General features: G+C 34.9%; 1 protein-coding gene across 1 annotated transcript; it reads right to left on the bottom strand.

The window, feature by feature from the left end:
• Positions 1-2454: 2454 nt before the first annotated feature.
• On the bottom strand, positions 2455-19617 carry LOC129806027 (DNA topoisomerase 2). The gene is made up of 8 exons (XM_055854326.1): positions 19513-19617; positions 19316-19385; positions 18008-19238; positions 11340-12913; positions 8016-8927; positions 7702-7947; positions 2845-3255; positions 2455-2748 (listed from the first exon to the last, which is right to left on the bottom strand). The coding sequence occupies exons 2-8, from the start codon at positions 19316-19318 to the stop codon at positions 2632-2634; spliced, it is 4494 nt and encodes a 1497-aa protein (XP_055710301.1). The 5' UTR covers positions 19319-19385; positions 19513-19617; the 3' UTR covers positions 2455-2631.
• Between the last annotated feature and the right edge of the window lie 3012 nt (positions 19618-22629).

The raw sequence follows: 22629 nt of genomic DNA, 5'->3' as shown, positions 1-22629 counted from the left end.
CCGAAATTTTGAATCAATAAATCACTTCCAATTCCACAATCAGCGTGTTTTCGATGAGAGCCTGGACCCTCGACGCGTGTTACCGGAATCTTTTCGATTGAGAATATGGCAATCAAATTTGCAATTTCACGACCTTTTAAAAAAATCAATCTTGAGGAAATCGGTTGGTCAATAAGTCCCCTACAGACGTTTTAATTCAATAAAATTAGAAAAATCAAAATGGCGAACTCTCCGATTAATAACGCACGAAAGTTAAAAAGCCTCCAGAAAGCGTAATAGGTGGGATTCCTAACAATCTCACCTACTTATTATCCTACCAAAATTTTATATTCTCCGATCAGCCCAAAATTGATCGGGTGATCGGGTCTAAAAAAAATTCTTAATATATCCATAACTCCGGTTCTAATTATCCGCTAGGGGCGCTATTATTAAAAAGAAAAATTTTCAATCTTCTAAATATCTCTAAATTAAATAACTTAAAATTCCTTTGTGCATCGGGCTGAAATTTTAGTATGTTGCAGCCGCTGATTATACCTATCAAACAAAAAAAAACTTAAGTCGATCGATAACCCTGACCAGGGGTCAAAGTTCGAAAAGTGACCGGCCTCTATCTCCGGTTCTAGTTAACATTTGGATGTGAATTTTGGGTTTTTGGTTTCGTTTCGATGAACACATTCAGATGGAAGTTCTAAAAGTCACCACAGGTGGCGTTGCGGTAGCGTCAAAATTAAAATTCAAACTCATTTTCCTCAAAAACGCCATTGTGCAAGTTAATTAAATTTTAGATAGTGTTGTAGCCTATTCTATGAAGTTTACAAAAAGTGGCGTGGGTTTTCGCTGTGGTTAAAATAGAACTGCAGATATGAGGGGTAGTTTACGAAATTCAAAACTGTATATCTTCGGTTCTATTTTACCGATTTTGACTAGTGAGGGTGCAAATTAAAGGTCTCGCAAAGTACTACAACTTTCTGGAACATTTGAACTTCGTAGGACCAAATTCCTACGGCCGGACAGTTGAAAATAAATAAATTAACAATCAGTCAGTAGAAAATATGGCACACTAAAAGAGAATTAAATCTACAGGATATCGATGTAACTATTACTCTTTTTGCATGTAAAATTTAATCTCGGTTGAATTATAATGTCTAGGGAAAAATAATCTAAATCCAAAGCTGCTCCAAAAAGATTTGTACTCCTCGAACCCCACAGAGAGCTCTAGAGGCCAAACGGTTAGAGATAGAGATTTGGGTTCTTCGGGGGACCCCCCCCAAAAGTCGACCCTGGGACTATTAATATTTTCTTCGTTTTTGGATATGCTTTAGAAATTACCCGGGTTGACATTTCGTCTTTATACGAAAATCCCGTTGAATCGGTTTTTCAAGGTCAAAAGTAGGAAAGGATCTAGAGAGCATACTTCTTTCTTAACCGATTATTATCGCGATAGGGATCGTTGGAAAGGTCTTGGAATTTCGGACAAGTCTTAACCCATTCCAATCAATTACGAACCGGTTCATCATCGGTTCATTTCACATTCATTTTTTGTGCTTGTGTCTTATATGCTACTTTCTTTTTCGGTTCTATGATTTACTAAAATGCTTTTCACTTTGATTAAATTTGTTTTTGCGCTTGTATTCTAAGCGAGACCGTTTTCCCTGTTTTTTTTTTTTGAATAAAAACCAGGGTTGTGCCTTCAGATAGTAAAAAAATATTTTTTACATTTTACATGTAAAAAATATGTAAAAATGTTAAAAAAAAATAGTAAAATGTAAAAAAGGAAAATTAAGCATTTTTGAATCTTTTTTAACATTTCCTGTAAGCAATATCAATATTGATATTGCTTTCGAGGAATATCAATAAAACATTCTTGGGAAAGCCATGAACAAAATTTAGCACAACTTAAACTTAAAATGATTTCACTTGTATGTAATACACTCATAGCTTGAACACGAAAATGTTAAAATTGCAAATAAAGAGCGCACAGCTTCAGCACATAACGGTTAAAATTGAACATAAAATCCTCACAGCTTTCAAACGAAATGTTTAGCAATTTAGATAGTTTTTACTCAGATTCTGTGCAGATTTTATTAAAAAAACGATATATAATAATTTCTGTGTGAATTTTTGTTTAATACGTTAGTCTAATTTTTTACATGTTAAAAATGTAACACATGTTAAAGACTTTCTTACTATGTAAAAAATTATGTAAAATGTAAAAGATTTAGGAAAAAAAAATTCGAAGAAACGAGAAAAAGCAAGCCTAAAAATTGAAAAAAACAAGAAACCATTGAAAAATAAAATAAAATAAGGAAAACCAATTCGCCTGAAGTTTATCCTTAAGTGAAAATCATTTGTTTCCCACCGAAAAAGGGTTTTGGTCACCAACTCACCTTGGAAATTTTTCTGCTGTCTCCATTTTAGTAGAATTAAAAAAAAAAATAAATAAAAAAGACAATATCACCACGAAAAATTGATTTATTTCAATATTTGGAATCTACGTTAAAATAATGGAAACTAAACATGAAAAAAATAGAAACACTTCCCTTGTGTTGGAAAATTTTGGGATGGTTGAAGTGTTACAATTTTTAAAAGGTCAGAATTAGAATAGTGAACAGGTAAATAAATTAAATCAACTCAATAGTCTGATTCGGAATCATCGGACTCTGCGTACATTGCCTTCTTGCCGCCGCCCCGAGCAGGCTTTCTAATCGGTGAGAATTCTTCATCGCTGCTGTCGGCCCTCTTCTTTGTCTAAAAAAAATTAGGTATTAATCATCCCCATTTTCCCATCCGGAACACCTCTGAAAAACCTTCAAAAGCAAAAAAAATAAATAAATAAAGTCTCACCTTCTTGGAGGAAAACATATCATCGTCGTCACTGTCATCCTTCTTGCTGCGCTTTGTGACCTTTGCAGTTGCCGGAGGTTTGTTCAATTTGCGCTTGGCAGGTTGTGCAGGAGATTTTGAGGCGGTAGCAGCCACTGGAGCAGCTGGTGCCTCATTGTCTGCTTCCTTCAGAGAATTGAACATGTCATCGCTGGAAATATTTGTCGGCTTCAGCTCCACATCGCTGTCAGAGTCGCCAAAACCTCCCGAACGTGCATCAGCATTATCATCCTCCTGATCCGAATCAAACTTGTACACAATCTTCTTGGACGCCGCCCTCATTGCTGGCCTCTCACGCGACGGTACTGCAACCTTCTTCACTTCATCATCGCCACTCATGTCAGACGAGAATTCAGCTGTATCGTTCTTAGACTGCAAATACGAAACATTTCGAAACGATTTTGACGAATCGAATTTCGTTTCAAACACTGAATCTAAATTCAATTTGACGGCGAAAAAGTGAGATAGACATATGCAAAACGTTTAAAAAAAAAGAGATGGATAGAAAATTTCCCGATCTAAGTATGCCATTATGGCTCTGTCGCACCTTTTAGACCAGAAAAATTTCATATGATCGAAATTCACATATCTTTCCTTCTCAAACGTTTACCCCAAATTCAATTGCACTAAATTGAATTTGGAGTGACGTTCAAACGAAGAAGAGTGCGAAAGAATGAGACAGACATATGCAAAATATTTGAGAAAGCCACAGATGCGAATTTCGGCTTCATGAAATTTTCCTGATCTAAAAGATGTGCCGGAACCACTATAATTTAATTTCAGTTCAATGTTTTACAAAAAAAAATCGCCTTGTTTTTAATAATAGAACTGAGTTTTTCGATTAAAGTAAAAATTCGATCGCCTTGCAATTTCGTTTATTATGGCTTCGGCACACCTTTTAGATCAGGAAAATTACGTGAAGTCAAAATTCGAATCCCTTTCTCACACGTTTTGAATGTGTCTATTTCATTCTTTCACACTCTTCTTCTTTTCTTGAACATCACACTAAATTCAATTTAGCTCAATCGAATTTGGTATGCTAAAGAATAAGATAGTCATATGCAAAACATGTAAAAAAGAAAGGGATGCGAATTTCGACTTCATGAAATTTTCCTGATCTAAAAGATGTGCTGGAGCCATTACCAAGTAAAAAATTTCCTAACAAAATTTTGATCAGTAGAAATGTTGAAATTATCTGTGAATGACACTGGAACACCATTTAAATCAGGAAAATTTCATGAAACCAAAATTCACATACCTTTCTTTCCCACACATTTTGCAAATATCTCATTATTTCGCTTCTCAAATTCGATTGAGCTAAATTGAATTTGATGTGATGTTCAAAAGAAGAAGAGTGCGAAAGAATGAGATAAACATATTCAAAATATTTAAAAAAGAAAGGGAATCAAATTTCGACTTCATGAAATTTTCTTGATGTAAAAAGGTGTGCCGGAGCCAAAAAAAAAAAACGATTTGGTCAATAATGCCCCCGGCACACCTTTTAGATCAGGAAAATTTCATGAAGTCGAAATTCGATTTTCAAAACGTTCGCCTAAGTCTATCCCACTCTTTCCGACTCAAAATTGGATTGAACTAAATTTAATTTGGTGTTATTTTCACAAGAAGAAGAGTGCGAGAGAGTGGGATGGACTTATGAAAAAAGTTTGGAAATGAAAAGGGTCTGAATTTCGATTGGATGAAATTTTCTTGGTCTAAAAGGTGTGCCGGAGCTATAAGAAACATTCTTAATTTATTGAGCAATCAAATTTGGTCACTATGACTCCCGCAAATCTTTTAGATCAGGAAAATTTCTTAAAATTAAAATTCACATCTTTTTCTCTCTCAAACGTTTTGTATATGCCTATCTCATTCTTTTTCATTCAAATTTCGATTGAACTAAATTAAATTTGGTGTGATATTTAAAAGAAGAAGAAGAGTGTGACAGAGTAGGATAGATTTATAAAAAACAATTTGAGGAGGAAAAGGATGTGAATTTCGATTTCATTATATTTGCCTGATCTAAAAAGTGTGCCGGAGCCATTAAAAAAAATCAAATTTGCTTAACAAAATCAATTTTGGTCAGTAAAGCCCTCTACACATCGAGAGCGATTTTCGGCAATAAAAGCTTTTTAAAAGAAAAAATTGAAGACAGAGTGCGACAGAATTTGGCCGGTAAAAAAAATAATTTTGGTCAGTAAAAATGTTGGAAATGCTATTACAATGAACGAAAAAGGAAATTATCAGTTAATGGCTTTGGCACTTTACTTCTTCTTCTTTTGGACATCACACAAAATTTAATTTACTTCAATCTAATTTTGAGTGCAAAACACTGAGATCGACAAAATATAGGCAAAGCATTTGAGAAAGAAAAAGATGTTAATTTTGATTTCAAGAAATCTTTCAAATCTAAAAGGTATGTCGGCGACTTAAAATATCCAATTTGATCAGTAAATCAATTTTGGTTGCTTGGAAATCGAATTTATCGAAATTCGACAAGGTAATACTGGAACCATCAGAATAAATATATAAAATTTAACTAGTGAAAAATATTTTGGTGACGAGGAAATTGAATTCATTCAATAAAAAATCAAATTTGTTCACTAAAAAAAATTAATTTTGATTTGAAGTGAAGTTGTTCGTAAGAAAACATCAAATTTGACTAGTAAAAATATAAATTTTGATCAGTACGAAACCGAATTTATTAAATAAATAAACTGAAAGTTTCCAAGTAAAAAATGTAACAAATCTGTGTTGGTAAATAGGATATCGAATTTGTTTACCAAAAAAAAAAATCAATTTTTGAGCAATAGGAAATTGAATTTAATCAGCTAATCAAACTGATTAGCAAAAAAATTAATTTTGATCGTCTTTGTTCAATAAGAAAAATAAAGTTTGGCTAGTAAATTTCTTCATTAAAAATAATTAAATTTTACTCAACGTAATCAATTTTGATCAACAGGATATCTAAGTTTTTTGCAAAAAAAAAATCAATTTAGAAAATTGAATTTGTTCAGTGAAAAGTAAAAAAAAGTTCGTATAGTAAAATATGTGAATTTCGGTCAGTAGAATATCAAATTTGTTCACTAGAATAAATAAAAATTGATTAAAGACGAAATTGGTTTGGTAAAAAAAATTAAATTTGATTAGCTAAATATGGATTTTGGTTAGTCGGAGACAGAATTTGTTCAGTAAGAAAAATCAAATTTGCTCAGTACAAAATCGCATTTGTTCACTGAAGATAATCAAATTTTACTAGTAAAAAATCAATATTTATCAATATGATTTCAAATTTGTTCAGACAAAAAAAAAACAATTTGGGTTCGTAAGATATCAAATTTGATCACTATTTTTTTTATTAGAAAAAGTGAATTATTCCGTAAAAAATAAATTTGATTGGTAAAATATAAATAAATATTGGTCAGTCGAAAAATAAAATCGAAATTCGAATCCCTGTTTTTCTCACAGGCATTTTATGTCTATCTCATTCTTTCGCAATCTTCTTCTTCTTTTAAACGTCACAACAAATTCAATTTAGCTCAATTGAATTTGATTTTTCCAGAAATTTACTATTTTATTAATTTTATTTATTCAAAAGTATTTATCTACTGAACTTCTTTTACTTTGCAGCAGCCATTTTCATATTTTGAAAATTACATTTACAAATGTTTTCTCACGCTGAATTTTTTTTAATGCTTTACTGATGTTTTTGTTAAAGCGCAAATTTTATCCCTTATCATCCTTGCATAATGTTTTTTTTACAATTCATAATTCGTGGAGAAAATTTTACTTGCAAATTTCCTTTGCAGTTGGAGGACAAGAAATTTTTTGAATTCAATACATCTCCTACTTGACACTTTGCAATTAATTTGCAAAGTCAATTTTTCCGTATTATCCTTCAATTTTCGAAAATATTTTTCTAATTCAACGAAAATATTTTCAGCTTTGCAATTTGCATTTCAAATTAATTATGTTCTTGAACTTTGCACTTTGCAATAAACTTTGCAAAGTCCTCTTTCCTCGCAAGACACTTCCAAATATTTTAATCACAATTTTTACCGTTTTTTCTTATATAAAAAAATACTTTAAGGAAAATGTTTTACTTTGCAGTTTGCAAATTCAATTTTGCAAAATAATAAAGTTGTTTTCTTGTTTTTTTTTATCATGCGTTCCAGAGAGAATTTCAAGTTGATTCACAAAGAAAAATTGTGACTTTGCACTTTGCAAAAAATTTGCAGTCCTCCTTTTTTCATAAAAAAAATCCTGAAATTTTTTTCTAATAATTTTCTCTGTAAAAAAATATTTTTTTACCTTTTTCTTGGACGCTTTCGGGAAAATATTTTAAGGAAAATATTTTTACTTCGCACTTTGCAAATTCAACTTTGCAAAATTATTAGTTTTTTCTTGTTTTTTTTTTTATCATGTGTTTCACAGAGAATTTCAAGTGGATTAACAAAGAAAAATTGTGACTTTGCACTTTGCAAAAAATTTGCAGTCCTAGTTTTTTCACCAAAAAAAATCCTGAAATTTTTTCTAATTTTCTCTGTAAAAAAATATTTTTTACCTTTTTCTTGGACGCTTTCGGGAAAATATTTTAAGGAAAATATTTTTACTTTGCACTTTGCAAATTCAACTTTGCAAAATAGTTAATTTTTTTGTTTTTTTTTAATCATGTGTTTCCGAGAGAATTTCAAGTGGATTAACAAAGAAAAATTGTGACTTTGCACTTTGCAAAAAATTTGCAAAGTCCTAGTTTTTTCACAAAAAAAATCTTGAAATTTTTTTCAAATAATTTTCTCTGTAAAAAAAATATTTTTTTACCTTTTTCTTGGACGCTTTCGGGAAATTGAGTTTAGTCTGCTTCATTCCATCTCCGGCGGCAGCAGCCTTCTTGGTCTTCTTGGGCGGTTTCTCTTGCTTAATACTGCTATTTCCAGCATTGACCAATGCATCCAATTCATCATCTTCACCTACTACCTTCTTCTCCTTCTTCACAGTCTTCTCCTTCTTGATGTACTGAGCTGCTGCCACAGCCTTCTCGGCCTTCTTAATCAACTCCTCAGTGACCTTTGAATAAAATGAGTCGGAATGCATTTTTTTCAGTCGGCTGGATGCATTTCTCTTCCTTGACTTACCTTAAATTCAATCTTTTCTCCGTAAGGATCCGGCATAACTTCCCTATCGTCCACCTTGCACTTTCTGCCTTTGCCACCGAGATCCTTCTTTCCCTTGGATCCCTTTGAAAGACTCTTCTGAATTCCCAATTCCTCCTGTCTCTCCTTCTCCTCAACCTCATCCAACTTAGCCTCTAGGGCATCCAAATCAGTTTGCCACAGCATTTCAGGCGTCTTTGCCTGTAGCATCTTCAGCTCAGCCAATTTGTTATCCTTTTTATTCAGCAATTCCTTCTTCTTTTCCTCCGTCAGCATCCACATTTTCATGCCCAGAAGATAGTCAAATTGCTTGACTTCCACGGAGCTATTGAAAGCTTTTTCTGGATCAATGGGCTTCTTCTTCTTCGTATCCACTGCAGTTTCTTCGGTCTCATCATCATTTTCCTGATTCTCAGCATCCTCTTCGGCCTCCTTCTCAGCAAATTTCGGATTTATCTTCTTCTGCCACTCTCGGACCGGATTAGGCTTATACCCTCTCTTCAGCAGATCATCAACTACAACTTTGCGCTTCTTGTTTTCCACAACAATCGTCCCATTGCACTTTTCCACAATGAAACGTGCCTGATTGTCAAGGAAGTCAGCCTCAGCTGACAACATTCCCACAAGATAATCCTTCCTCTTGCAATAAAATTCAAGGCGCAAAGTATAGAATTCTTTGAGGATGTCGAGGACATTATCAAAGCGCCTTAGACACAAGTTCTCATCAAAAGCGTGCATCTGACTTGTCGAAAGGGACGAAGTCAGTTTGAAAATTCTGTGGAATCCACCTTCTTCAGCCCGGATCTTATCAAATTCACCAGCAGCGAATGAAATAACAAATCTCACCGTTGTATCCGTGTGATACTCACGGTAATCATTTATCACGGATTTAACCTAGTTGGGCACAGCAGAAGAAAAAAAGAAAAATCTCTAAGTGAATTGCTGAATTTTGAGTTACATTCTTTTTCTGTGAGAAATGTTTTCAATGAATATTTACAACTTTATTGGAAAATTTCATGTTTCCGCACTGAGAAAAAAAACGAGGGTGCGATTAACTTTTTTTCCTCATAATTTTAACACTTTTTAGGTGTAAAAGTATATTAATATTTTTCAATGTTAATTTTACACCTTTTTAATGGTAAAATAAACATGAAAGAAGGGTAACTTTAACCCATAATACACCTAAAAAGGGTAATATTTACACCGTTTTCGGATCAATATTGCAGGGTAAAATAAACATTTCCGGAATGTTGTTCTAACACTGAGATTGTACAATTCTGATCGTCGGTCGGTACAAATCCCAGGAACGATTCATACAGAAAAAAAGGTTTCAAAAGGTTTAAGCGATAACCCATGAAACACAAGATCAGAATCATGAAAGAGAATCAAGAACTTTTTGGAGCGAGTTTCTTGAATTTGATGATTTCGTAATTCAAGAAAATTTTCCTTGTTTCTGAAGCGTTTCCACAAATTCTAGAAACGTTCCCAAAATCTTCGAAACGTTTCCGAATCTTTCGGACGCATCTCTATGTTTATAGAAATGTTTCCGTATTTTCTATAAGCGTTTCCACATTCCTTTGATGCCTCCTGTTTCTAAGAACAGGAGGCATTCCTGTTTCTAAACGTTTACGAGAACCTGGAAATATTTTCGATTTTCGAATGTTTTCAATGCGTTTCCGTGATTATAGAAACGTTTCCAGATTCCTAGAAATGTTTACATATTTCTTGGATGCATCTGTTAACTTCTGAAATCATTTTTTGCGATTCTAGAAACATTTCTGTGTTTCTGAAGAAATTTCCAATTATAGAAACGTTTCTAAAACCTGCGAAACGTTTCCGAGTTTTTCGGACGCGTCTTACTGTTTTTAAAAACGTTTCCATCTCACATTCCTGTTTCGGAGACGCGATTTAGCGATTCTAGAAACATTTCTGTGCTTCAGAAGATGCTTCCACAATTCCAGAAACGTTTGTAAAATCTGAGAAGCGTTTCCGAGTATTTGGGACGCGTCTTCCTGTTTCTACAAACGTTTCTGTATCATATTCCTGTTTTCGAGATGCGATTTAGCGATTCTAGAAATATTTCTCTGTTTCAGAAGAAGTTTCCACAATTGTAGAAACATTTCCGAGTTTTTCGGACGCGTCTTCTTGTTTCTGCAAACGTCTCCGTATCATATTTCTGTTTCCGAGATGAGATTTAGCGATTCCAGAGACATTCCTGTGTTTCAGAAGAAGTTTCCACAATTCTAAAAACGTTTCTGAGTTTTTCGGACGCGTCTTCCTGTTTCAAGAAACGTTTCCGTATCACATTCCCATTTATAAGTTGCGATTTAGCGATTCTAGAAATATTTCTGTGTCTCTGAAGCGTTTCCGCAATTCTAGAATTGCTTCCGAGTTTTTCTGGCGCGTCTTCCTGTTTCTACAAACGTTTCCGTCTCACATTCCTGGTTTGGAGATGCGAATTAGCGATTCTAGAAACATTTCTGTGTTTCTGAAAAAGTTTCCACAATTCTAGAAACGTTTCCGAGTTTTTCGGACGCGTCTTCCTGTTTCTAGAAACATTTCCGTCTCACATTCCTGTTTCGGAGATGCGATTTAGCGATTCTAGAAACATTTCTGTGTCGCTGAAGCGTTTCCAGAATTCTAGAAACGTTTCCGAATTTTTTAGACGCGTCTTCCTGTTTCTAGAAACGTTTCCGTCTCACATTCCTGTTTCGGAGATGCGATTAAGCGATTCTAGAAACATTTCTGTGTTTCAGAAGAAGTTTCCGCAATTCTAGAAACATTTCAGAGTTTTTCGGACGCGTCTTCCTGTTTCTAGAAACGTTTCCACCTCGGATTCCTGTTTCGGAGATGCGATTTAGCGATTCTAGAAACATTTCTGTGTTTCTGAAGTTTCCGCAATTCTAGAAACATTTCCGAGTTTTTCGGACGCGTCTTCTTGTTTCCGCAATTCTAGAAACATTTCCGAGTTTCTAAATCTTTACGAGAACCTTCCTGCAACGACGAATGCAAACACAAAGCAAATGCAGTTAGCACAGTTACTGATCCAACCGACGACGATTTCTAGAAAAGTTTTCAGATTAAAACAGATTCTGCAATAAATTACCCCTCAGATCACATTTTTTTCAGAGCCCTTGTCACCTTTTTTGGCGGAAGGATGAAGGAATGTTAAAAAGCCCCCGGAAGGACATTCAAACTTACTTTATGAGCCTACAATTCCGGAGAATGAAATGTCAAAGTGATTGAGGATAAAATGATTAAAGTGAAAAAAATGTCAAGGAATTTTTTTTTAAGTAAAGGACTCACCTTTTCCGATCCATGAAGTAGAGGTTCGAGCACATTTTCCTTGTACGTCTGTGTCCAGACGCCGACTGGCAGCTCAGTGATCTCAATCCGATTGCCAGAGAGGATAGCAACATTGCCTGTGGTGACGTACCTGTGATCAGCCATCAGTTCAATGTCACCGCGGAAGTTCTTGTAGAAGGGCTTCATGCGTGTCGGCTCCTGATTTTGGATCAACAGCCTGAGATTGCTAATGATCTCCCTTGGATTGTAGTTGGGAATCTTTGTGGACCAGCCTGTTCCTATGCCCTCGGCACCATTTACAAGTACCATGGGAATGATGGGTAGGTACCAGACTGGTTCAATGTCCTGATTGTCGTCCTTTTGGTACTGAAGGAGAGGATCGTCGTGCGGATGGAAAATCAGTCGAGCCAGGGGCGAGAGCATCGTGAAGATGTAACGGGGAGATGCACTATCCTTGCCACCATTGAGTCTCGTGCCGAATTGACCATTTGGCTGAAGGAGATTGATATTATTGCTGCCAACATAATTCTGAGCCAGATTGACAATGGTCGAACAGAGACTCTGCTCACCATGGTGATAGGCTGACTTCTCAGCCACTGAACCAGCCAATTGTGCCACCTTAACCTCTTTCTTGTCATTGCGCTTGAAACATGTAAAAATCACTTTACGCTGTCCCGGCTTCAAGCCATCCACCACACACGGAATCGAACGTTCATTGTCCGAATTGGAGAAGAGAACCAATTCCAAATTGACAAATTGTGCATAGGTTATCTCCTTTGTGGTTTTCTTATACAGATACTCATCCGGCAATCCCTCCAACTTCCTCCTCTTGCACTCAGCCATATGAGCTGTCAACCAATCTTTTCGCTGATCTACGCATTTCTTCGCAAAAGCCATAACAATGGCATCATCATCACTAGTCCCATCGTACTTAAACACAATCCTATGACGTTCCATATCCTTGAAATATTCCTTTGCCTCCTTGGACGTAGAAGTACCCAAACCTTTGTAGTACTTTATATTATAAGTATGAGCATTGGGAGTTGCGGCTTTCCATTCTTCAAATTCTGGCAACGAATAGAATGCATGTTCTTCATCCCGTTTCGTTGCCTTGACAATTGGCGTAATGAATTCCTCCAAAAATGGCAATCGTAGCAATTCTGGCCAATTTGTATGGATAAAATTGATCAATAATCCCTTGATATGGGATCCATCTTGATCCTGATCTGTCATTATCATAACCTTGCCATAACGCAGTGATTTTAGATCTTCAATAGCATTGTACTTTTTCTTGTACTGAAGCCCCAAGATCTTTATCAAATTGTTTATTTCAGCATTTTCCAGAATTTGCTTGTGCGTCGCTTCACGCACATTTAGCAATTTACCACGAAGGGGAAAGACCCCATATCTGTCTCGGCCAACAACTCCCAAGCCCGAAATTGCAAGAGATTTGGCTGAGTCTCCCTCAGTGAGGATAAGTGTACATTCATGGGCATTCTTTGTCCCAGCAAAATTTGCATCTTCCAACTTGGGAATTCCCTTGATTTTGCTCTTTTTGCTGCCACTGGTTTTACCTGAGAGATTCCCCAATAATTTGATTGTTAATTAAAAAAAAAGAACTGCCTAATCCAATCAGCAAATAAATTAACACAGCGAAGGAACCCTTTACAATAAATCCAAAATAAAAACTGGATAATTAGGTAATGGGACGTTATTTCGGACAGCTTGAAATATCGTCCGCTTTGAGTGAAACATCGGGCAATGGACAACATCGGGTGTAAATACAAGTAGATTTTGATAGTGTCTTGGATAAAAGGTCCAGTAGACTCTCGCTAATTCGACTCCTTTAACATTGGGCTACTTTTTAATTCAGGCAGCAGTTAAATTTGACAAGAGTTTGTTGACATTTTTGAAGCTCGATTGTGCTTATCGATTGAAGCAAATATGCTCAAATTTGCCATGCTTTGCCTCAGTTGTGATATGATTTTGCTATTAAGAGGCTTTTATAAAATTTACAATTAATATAAGCATGTAAATTTAATATGAGTATGCAGGTAAACAAAAAATCGTTGCATTTCAAAAAATTTCACGCCCGAATTTCTCTCTAATTCGGGTGACATTTCGGTCCCAAATGCCTGAATTTGAGAGAGCCTACTGTAAATGGAACTCTAGTTGCAGAAAAAGTCGTTGAAGTTCGAAGAATTCAAATTCAATTTTGAATTTTCATACTCAATTTTCGAACAAGGTGGGGAAAATGTATGAAATGTTGCACTGAAAAGCTTGCAAAAGAGTTACTCAGTGATTGTGGAGTGATTAAATACTGCGGCAAGAACAGTAAACGTCGTTGTTCTGTATTTTTTCGCGAAAGTATTAAGAAGGAAGTCTCTTTTTTGCATCTTCAAATAGATTTTCGGCTTTTTCAATTTCATTTCTTCTACTTTCATCTACTTCTGTATTGCAAGAATAGAACGTTATTTCGGACAGCTTGAAATATCGTCCACTTTGAGTAAAACATCGGACAATAGACAACATCGGATCGATTTCTCTAAGCGTTTGGACTTTACTCCTATTACGAGCTTTCGAACAAATAAGATTCAAGGAAGATAAATTAATTATAGACACTTTTTCATTTCAATACACCATTGAGATTAATGCAACCGGTTTGGGAGTCTCAAGACCTTTCCAAAACTGGAAAGGAAAATCGGTTAAAATAATACACATAAGGATGGTTAAATTTTGACTTTCGAAAATTCGATATCGAAAGCTATTTTCGAAGTAAGTAACGATATTATCGCTGTGGAGTGAAACAAGAAGATGAGGTCACCGAAGGGGACCGTTTGCGTTCCCGACTGGTGATAGGTTGAAGATAAGGGGCGAATTATTATTACTGCTCTATGAGTTAAAACAGTATAACAAACATTTTGTCAACAGATAACCATTGAAGTTATGTTTCTTATACCGGACAATGGATTCTTTTTCTTAAAATTTCCAAACAATTTCCATCAAAAACGTGATTTTTGATGGATATTCTCTTTCTTTCAGAATTTTGACGTTTAAATCTGCAGTCCTTATAGCCAACGGCAGCGGCAATTCCACTGGATGTCCAGCAGTCTTTTCTGCCATGCCCGGAGATTTAACCGCTACAAATCCGGGTGGGCTTCCGAGGAGGAATTTCACGCTAAATTTCCAGTGATTTATGAACGTTTCCGGAATTCTGTATACGACCTCTAATAAGAAATTTCCACGAGTTTCCATGGACTTTTCCGACGAATATTCCCACGTATTTTCTTATGGATTATTAAAAGTATAATCGAAAGTCAGCCCTTTGAAAATTCGTAAAAATCCTCTTTATTTCTACGAAGTTCTCCGAGGAATTTTCCATGAAACGGCCTTCAAGGCTTCCGTAAAGTCTTGGACAGATTGAGAGACAAAACTCTGGAAATTCCTTATTGATTCGAGTAAGTGTTAAATAAAAGGAAATAAAGGAAGCTCTTTTTATGCTCCAGTCTCTGATGAAGACTTGGAGACCGAGCCGAAAGCCTTGGGGAGAGTTGCCGTTTTTCTAAGAATGACTCCATTTTCCGACGAATTCCGGTTCTTTCCATTTAAAAGCTTCCATGGATTAATATTACGGAATTTCACGATTTTTCCAGTGGATTTTTTTTTAACATTTATTGATTTGAATTTGGAAAGTATTCATCTATCACACAAACACTCTCAGATGTTCTACTTTTGAGTTGAAAAGCTAGTAATAAGGGTAGATCAGCTTATTGTAGGTGAGATTCTTAACGTAAGCTAACTCTGAAAATTTGTAATTCTTACAATTAGAACCGGAGTTATAACGGATTTAATATCGCAGATTTCCAAGCGAAAGAAAGAAGATAACTCACGCGGAAGGCTCCGCGGAGGCTCCTGCGGAAAAAATCAGATAAATTCCATGGATTTTTCTTTTAAAGTGAAACTTTGCGGCCGATCCGCTATAGGAGGGATGCAATTTCTTTCAAAAAAGAATTTTTCACGTATTAATTTTTGAAGCAACCTTTTGAAGAAAAAACATCAAAAAAATTGACAATTCTTCTAAATTTCAATTTTCTATCAAAATTGATTGGCAGTGTAGACGATTTTTATTTCAAATTGGCTTGTCTACACATTGGGAGCCATTTTGTCAAAAATTTCAGTTTTGAAGGAAAACGTCAAAATTCTATAAAAAAAATGCAATTTTTTCATAAAAACGGCTCTCATTCTGTACAGGCCATAACTTTGGAAAGAAAGACTTCAAATTTCGACAATTTTTATTCAAAATTCATTTCTTTTTTTTTGTAAAAATTAGTCAACGAAGTAAAACGTCAAAAAAAAACTTCAAAATGCATCAAAATAAATTCGTATTTTGACCTCTTTTTACAAATTTAAATGTTGTCAAAATTAATTTAGCAGTGTAGAGGATTTTCTTTTCAAATTGGCCTCTATACATTGGAAGCCATTTTCGTCAAAAATTTCCGTTTTGAAGGAAAACGTCAAAATGCCTCCCAAATGTTAAAAGGCCTTAACTTTGGAAGGAAAGTCTTCAAATTTCGATAATTTTTATTCAAAATTCATTTCTTTTTTTTTTTGGAAAAATTGGTCTTTCAAAATGCATCAAAATAAATTCGTATTTTGACAATTTTTCTTACAAATTGAAATGTCAAAATTGATTGAGCAGTGTAGAGGATTTTTGTTTCAAATTGGCCTCTGCACATTTGAAGCCATTTCCGTCAAAAAATTGTTTTGAAGGAAAACGTCAAAATTCTGTCAAAAATGCAGTTTGTGACAAAAATGGCTCCCAATGTTTAGAGGCATTAACTTTTGGAAGTCTTCAAATTTCGAGAATTTTTATTCAAAATTCATTTATTTATTTTTTGTAAAAATTGGTCCTTCAAAATGCATCAAAATAAATTCGTATTTTGACAACCTTTTTTTACAAATTTAAATGTTGTCAAAATTAATTTAGCAGTGTAGAGGATATTCGTTTCAAATTAGCCTCTACACATTGGAAGCCATTTTGGTCAAAAATGTCTGTTTTGAAGGAAAACGTCAAAATCCTGTCAAAATGCAGTTTTTTTTTCAAAAATGGATCCCAAATGCTAAAAGGTCTTAACTTTGAAAGGAAAGTCTTCAAATTTCGACAATTTTTATTCAAAATTCATTTATTTTTTTTGTAAAAATTGGTCCTTCATAATGCATCAAAATAAATTTGTATTTTGACAATTTTTCTTACAAAAATGTTATTAAAATTGATTTATCAATGTAGAGGATTTTCTTTTCAAATTGGCCTCTACACATTGGAAGCCATTTTCGTCAAAAAATTCTATTTTGAAGGAAAACGTCAAAATGCCGTTTTTTTACAAAAATGCCTCCCAAATGTTAAAAGGCCTTAACTTTGGAAGGAAAGTCTTTAAATTTCGATAATTTTTATTCAAAATTCAGTTCTTTTTTTTTGTAAAAATTGGTCCTTCAAAATGCATCAAAATAGATTCGTATTTTAACAACTTTTCTTACAAATTTAAATGTTGTTAAAATTGATTTAGCAGTGTAGAGAATTTTCATTTCTAATTGGCCTCTACACATTGGAAGCCATTTTCGTCAAAAATTTCCGTTTTGAAGGAAAACGTCAAAATTCTGTCAAAATGCATTTTTTTTGGCAAAAATGGACCCCAAATGTGTAGAGGCCTTAACTTTGGAAGGAAAGACTTCAAATCCCGACATTTTTTATTCAAAATTCATTTGGTTTTTTTTTGTAAAAATTGGTCTTTCAAAATGCATCATTAAAATAGATTGGAATTTTGACAACTGTTCTTACAAATTTAAATGTTGTCAAAATTGATTCAGCAGTGTAGAGGATTTTCGTTTCAAATTGGCTTCTAGCAATTTTCGTCAAAAATTTCTGTTTTGAAGGACAACGTGAAAATTCTGTCAAAATGCATTTTTTTTGTGGCAAAAATGGACCCCAAATGTGTAGAGGCCTTAACTTTGGAGGGAAAGACTTCAAATTCCGACATTTTTTATTCAAAATTCATTTCTATTTTTTTTTTGTAAAAATTGTTCCTTCAAAATGCATCAAAATAGATTCGTATTTTGACAATTTTTCTTACAAAAATATTGTCAAAATTGATAAATAGTGCAGAGATGACCTTTTTCAAATGAGATTGGAAAGGAAAATATTGATGGGGATGTCGGGGATGACTTTCAATGTGTAAAGGCCGTAAGGTTGTCTACGCACTAGAATTTTCGTCAAAAATTGCCATTTAAAAAAAAAATCTGACGTTTCTGCCTAGAAGGATAGGGAAAATTTTCTTTAAAAAAGGCAGTTTTTTAAAGCAATTCCTCTTAAGGCCTCTACACATTGGAAACAATTTTCGGCATAAATTGCATTTTTGAAGGAAATTGTCAGCACTGCTGTAGGTGAAAACGTCAAAATTCTGTCAATAATGCAATTTTTGATGAAAACTGTTCCCAATGTGTAGCGGCCTTTAGTGTGTAGAGGCCTTAAAAGGGACTTTAGGGGGCGTGGCCTAAATTTCTTTTCAGACACTTTTTTATTAAACTGCAAATTGAATTATCCAAAAGTAAAAAAATGTAATTTTTAAGTAAATTCCTGAAATTAAAAAAAAATAAAGAGAATGAGGACTTACCCAATTCGGTTTGGGCTTTGAACTTGGCCCACTGCAGCACTGATTCTACGACGCCGCACTTGGTGACGTTGTTGATGAACTTCTCGGAGAGGGTGCATTTGGATCCAAAGCTCTTGGCCTGGAGGGTCATGTTCTCTTTTGTTTGGGAATCGAAGGTGGGATTGACGATCAGGCAATTCACAAAGATCCAAAGGTGATTTTTCACCTGGAACGGCTTAATATTGGTGCCGCCTTTGTTCTTCTTCTTCAGCACCTCGATCAATTGCTTGACGATCGCATCGGTCACATGGTCCACGTGACGTCCTCCCTTCGTGGTGGCAATGGAATTGACAAAGGACATTTGCTGAAAGCCTTTGTCGGAAAGAGTCAGTGCCACTTCCCAGCGTTCATTGGCATTCTCGTAGACGACCTTTGTGGGTGCTCCTGTCGCTTCATCGAGATTCTCCTTGAGATACAAATCCACGTAGTCTTTGAAATTCTTCACTGGGACTTTTTCGTCGTTCAGGAAAACTGTGACGCCGCGCGTGGAGGCGGCTACGTCAAAAGCCCGGCGATTGAGGAGGCTCACAATGTCATCATCGAGTTTGTCCATCTTGAACTTTGACAAATCCGGAGAGAACGTGACTTTGGTGTAGTCCTCTCCGCTGAATGCACGCACTTTGGGATCAGATGTCTTGGTCATGTTATCGCCCCAGACCTGCTTGAAGCAGCTTTTGTACTCCCTACTGGCCGTCTCCACGGTGAATTTTGTGCTGAAGATGTTGCAGAGCTTGGCACCGTAGCCATTCCGGCCCCCAGTTACCTTTTCCTCCTCGTCATTGTAGTTGGACGAGGTCAGGAGATGTCCAAAGATCATCGTGGGCACATACATTTTCTGCTCTTTGTGCATCACCACCGGAATTCCCCTCCCATTGTTCCACACGGAAATGGTATTGGTCTCCTGATTGATGTCAATCTTAATTCGCGTCATATTCTTATCACGCTGCTTATTATCAGCCGCATTCACCAGGATTTCATCGAAAATCTTATACAATCCCGGAACATAAGAAATTTCCCTCTGTACCATCTTCTTGGCCTCCTTATCATACACCCACATTTGCTCCTTCACCACTTCCACGGACCCAATGTAGGTGTCCGGACGCAGAAGAATGTGCTCAAGCTGAGACTTCTTCTGATAAATCTTCTCAATATTCTCCTTCTCTCTCCCATTTTGATGCACACCCGATGCACTCTGCAATACCCCATTCATCAGCTTCCCATCTTCCCACACTCCCCATCCCCATCTACCCCAATCAACAAGGTACTCACCATTTTCCCACGTCCAGCAATTACAGCAACTTTTCCAATAGCACGAATGAACAACGGCGTCCCACGAAGTCTGCGGAGAAAAACAAAATTTTCACAGATCACTGCTATTTCCAGCAAGTTTTTCCAGTACTGGACGCTGAAGGGATATCCAGGAAGCAAAGGAATGAGTGAATTCAGAGGAATAAAGTGGTACTTACATGATTTTTCAAGAAGCGTCCTTTTTTTGCACAGAACATTCACAGAAATTTCACCGCCATTTATTTGCTACCCGACTGAACATGAAGCAACTATCATTTCAACACAATTTAACGGAAATCAACCCGACAGACCAAGTGTACACAACTAATGTGTGCCAAAAATTGAAAAATTATCAAACTTTATTTTTTTTTACAATCATTTATGGAAAAATAGAAAATTATTTAAAATTGACATATTGCAGATAGGGAGGAATCACCACTTCTCGCCAGTGCTCCACTTTTCGCCACTTAAATTGAATTCGCTATTTTTCGCGATTTATGAAATAAATAAAACACAAAGTTACTTGTATTTTTACTTCTGCTACGTATAGAATCGAAAAATAGTAATTATTCCTTTTGAATTTACGATTTTGAGCATTTTTTAGAGCAATATTTTAAGCAAGGGGGTAGCCAGTTTGATAAAATGTGAAGTTACTTCTCATTTGGTCTCATTTTTGCAATTTTCTAACTCATTTGAAGTAAATACATAAAAAATTTTCTTAGTACACTGAAAAAAATGAGAGCTATATCAAATAAGTCACCAATTTTTAATTTAGAATAAACTGAGATATGTAAAACCCGTATAAATAATGTTGCTTCTTTTCTACAGTCTTACGTTTTAATTATTTCATGCAGTTCACAAAAATATCAATTGATTTATCAATTTTAACATTTTTTTAAAACAAGGCATTTTTCTAGAACAATAAAAAATGATAATTTATTAAAAGAAAGAAGAAAAACCGTTGGGAATTTCAAAAAAAGGTGTGCATATTCAGAGTGAGAACTGTCAAAAAAAAGTACCCAAACTATGCATATAGAGAGACAGCACTGTACTATAGTCTTCTTCGGAACCGACGAGATGTAATTTTCTTGATTGTTAGTGTGTAAAAGCCTTAAAAGAACAAATTGAAAATGTTTTTGCAAATATTATTGAGAAGAAATATAGAGGAAAGTGGCATGCCTCTGAATGCGGCAGCCTTTGAATGCTTCAATTTTTCCGTTTTTTCCCAAAACTAAAATTCCATTTTGTTTAGCTAAGTTGATAGAAAATAGTTAATAGTATTAACTATTGTTCATAAAGTAGAATTTTTGCTTTGAAAAATAAGAGAAAAATTTAAACATTCAAAGGCTGCCGCATTCAAAGGCAGACCGCTTTCCCCAACTCTATAATTCTGATAAAGATGAAAACATCGAATGGTTAGAAATCTTTAGATACAGTACCCATGGATATGAAATTTCTGATTCAGACACCAGAAAACAAGTGACTGAGGCTCCGAATAGTAAAATATAAGTAAAAATATCAAAATATTATGTAAAATCCGATAAATGGCAGCGGTTGCCACTTGGTCCTTCCGTGACACTTTTAGTTAGGGTTCTACGAAGTGTTAAAAAAAATATACAACGGGAAATTATTTAACCCTTTAAGGACGATTGGAACACCGGTGTCCCATAAAGAAAATAATTTTTCCTGACTAACTAAATGATTTTTTTACGTTTGTACATTTTTGCAAAGTAGAAGGTTGAAGGAATCTACGATATTTTTTGCAAGTCTCCAGCTATTTGGTATATAGTAAATTTTGAAGCTCAAAAATGGCGAATTTTCAAATTCTTATAATGAAAATTAATTTAAATTATTTTTTATACTTCCAATTTTTTTTAAGCATGACCGTTTTAGGAAAAGAAACTACAATAATACTCAAAAATAATATTTTTCATTAGAGTAAAAATTATTATTCATTGGTTATTGTCAGAAAAATCACTTAAATTTTTAGGCTATTTTTGTTCCTATCGCTCCTAGAAGAAAAAATACACCGAATCAGTCTCTGTTGGATTTCCTAAGGTTAGATGTAAAACCTTTTATCGATATTGTTTATCTGTTTCATTTTTATTGCTGATTTTCGGTCCGCGAAAACTGTCTCGTCGTTAAAGGGTTAAAATTTACAGTCGAATTCCTCAAATTTGAACTCTTCCGTTTAATACAGCTGCGTTTAACACCCAGCTTTACGCACTATTTTAGCCCTTATCCGCAAGATCTGAATGGTAGGCCCGAATTAAGGACTGGATTTTGCCACGTACATAAATAGCGGGCGAATGAAACTGTCAATCTCACTTCCGAATATTATACAAACAATAGAAGCTACAAGGATATTTATTTGTGTTATCTGATATTAACGATTTTAGAAAAGGAAAAATCATTGCGTAAAAAGATCGTCTTTTAAAAATACCTACGAAAACTAAATAAAAATACGAATTTCAGGGTTGTGATTGAATATTTTTTTGTTTTTATGTTTAGAAAAATGTAATGAATCCTAATCAGTTCGTGAAAGAGTTGTCCAGAGCTTTTGCACAGAGGTTTGCAAGAATGTTCGGCAAATGGTTAATATTTTTTCTTATGGCTCTGGCACACCTTTTAGATCGGGAAAATTCCATCAAATCAAAATTCACATCCCTTTCTTTCTCACACGTTTAGCATATGTCTGATTTATTCTTTTGCACTCCAAATTTGATTGAACTAAATTCAAATTGGTCAGATGTTTAAATGAAGAAAAGAGATCGAAAGAGTGGGATAGACATATGCGAAACGTGTGAGAAAGAAAGGGATGTGAATTTCGACTTCATGAAATTTTCCTGATCTAAAAGGTGTGCCGGAGCCATTAGGAACTCATGAAATATTTCAAAGTAAAAATAAATTAAATGCAAAACATTCAAAAACATCTGAAGAGATGAATATTCCTTCTGTAGTACTGAAAAGTATCAGTACCACAGAATTAGTATTATTTGACCTTACGTACCTTATTTGCGTAGGGGATTCCACTACGGTCTGTGAGGCCCACTGGGTTTATTCATACAACCAGCGCCGCTACCGGAATGCAATTTTTTATGACAAAGAAATGACTAATTTCTGTAAAAATTGCTAAATAAAACGCAAAAATCTATTTTTATTCGTTTTGTTGTAAATTGTTGATGGATTTTGTGTGTTCTTTTTTCCATTCCCTTTCAAAATTTTCCGTTACTCATTCTTTTTTGCCACCAGGCGGCGCTTGTGGTTGTTTCATATGGCAACTCGGAAAAAATCGA

This window comes from Phlebotomus papatasi, chromosome 3 (assembly GCF_024763615.1).
Source record: "Phlebotomus papatasi isolate M1 chromosome 3, Ppap_2.1, whole genome shotgun sequence".
Lineage (NCBI taxonomy): Eukaryota > Metazoa > Arthropoda > Insecta > Diptera > Psychodidae > Phlebotomus > Phlebotomus papatasi.
This window is presented reverse-complemented; position numbering and strand designations above follow the sequence as displayed.